The following is a 1,486-nucleotide window of genomic DNA, read 5'->3' on the forward strand; positions in this document are numbered from 1 at the left end:
TGGACTGTCAGCCTCCTGATCCTCCAAGAGATTAAATGTCATCACTGTCAAAGAAACACTCATCCTCTCTCTCTCAGAGAGCCAAGTCTAACAAAGACCCGTCTTTTGCTTCCCGCTGTTTCTTGGACCTTGGTGCAGTTCCTTTCTCGGTAACCAAGATGTCATGACAACAGATGCAAACTTCCTACTACTGCCTGAATGATGTGGTAAAATGAAATGGGAATTGGGAAGGAATCATCAGAGCCTCTGGTCGAGCAGACAAAACCTCAGAGCATTTCTGGTCCGACTCCGAACCGCAGTGAGAAGACCATCATTGACCATTGAGGATGGTTGGGCAGACTGCCCAAATTTTTATAAATCGTGATTTGGGGTTGGAAACTTTGGGCGAGGAAATTTGGTTTTTGGGAAACGAGACGCTGGGACAATTTGTACATTGTTATGAAACGGTGATTACTAATTATTGCAAGGTATCTAGGTTTCTTAGGTCATACGCAATGTTGTCAGTATCGGAATCGGACAACGATTCAGATGTATCGGCCGATACTGAAGTGTATCATTTTGAATAGGCAAAAAAGTAATTAAAAATATTATGTGTCAATCAGAACAAGACACGTGTTAAAACTATTAAAATAATATTAAAATAATATTAAATTTTAATTTAAGCTATTTTTACATTTATTAAAAAATAGCCAATTCAGATTAGTATTGTAGACGACATGTATCGACCGATACACATCGATAATGATAACATTGTTTATATGTCTAGTAACATCGAGGGATAGTGAAATTGCCAACCTTCTATTTTATGAAAATTGGCCTAGTATCACACGATCATGCGGGTGAGAAAAATATAGGATAAGGCTGGGCTAGAGTTATTACAGGAAAATTCGTATACGATACATATCAACTGATACACACCGATAATGATAACATTGTTTATACATGTCTAGTAACATCGAGGGATAGTGAAATTACCAACCTTATATTTATGGAAATTGGCCTAGTATCACACGATCATGCGGGTGAGGGAAACACAGGATAAGGCTGGGCTAGAGTTATTACAAGAAATTTTTTTACAAGAGTCAATCTTTTGTGCTTGATCTCAAAAATAGCCCTCAAATTTTAAAAAATTCTTAAATGGCCCGGAGGTTCCTTAAACAGACCAGAGGTTCCCTTAAACGAGTCAAACAAACAGGTTATGTTCAAGCCCAACTTATTTACCAGTGGATTGAGCTCATGACTTGGCTCATATTTGTGTTTACCTGAATCAAGCTTGAACTCGGCTTATCCTTTAATGAGATTAGCTGAACATGAGCTGGTTATTATGAAAACATTTTATGTTATTTATACATGGACTATATACTTTTTCTAAACTAGAATAAATAAATATATATATATATATATTAACTTAATAATTAATATTTTATGTATGTATTTTTTATGCATCCTTCTCTTTGTATATAGTTTCACGACTCCAAATTCAACC

General features: G+C 35.9%; 1 protein-coding gene across 1 annotated transcript in view; it reads right to left on the reverse strand.

The window, feature by feature from the left end:
- Window positions 1–194, reverse strand: part of LOC149849160 (DNAse I-like superfamily protein) — a 44,263-nt gene extending 44,069 nt beyond the window's left edge. The window contains exon 1 of the mRNA XM_090013474.1: window positions 1–194. This exon is cut by the window's left edge and continues 79 nt beyond it. Coding sequence (XP_089869600.1) covers window positions 1–63 — 63 coding nt within the window. The 5' untranslated portion in view covers window positions 64–194.
- Window positions 195–1,486: the final 1,292 nt, after the last annotated feature.

The sequence above is a fragment of the Nuphar pumila genome, chromosome 1 (assembly GCF_984573655.1).
Source record: "Nuphar pumila chromosome 1, dmNupPumi1.hap1.1, whole genome shotgun sequence".
Taxonomy (NCBI): Eukaryota; Viridiplantae; Streptophyta; class Magnoliopsida; order Nymphaeales; family Nymphaeaceae; genus Nuphar; species Nuphar pumila.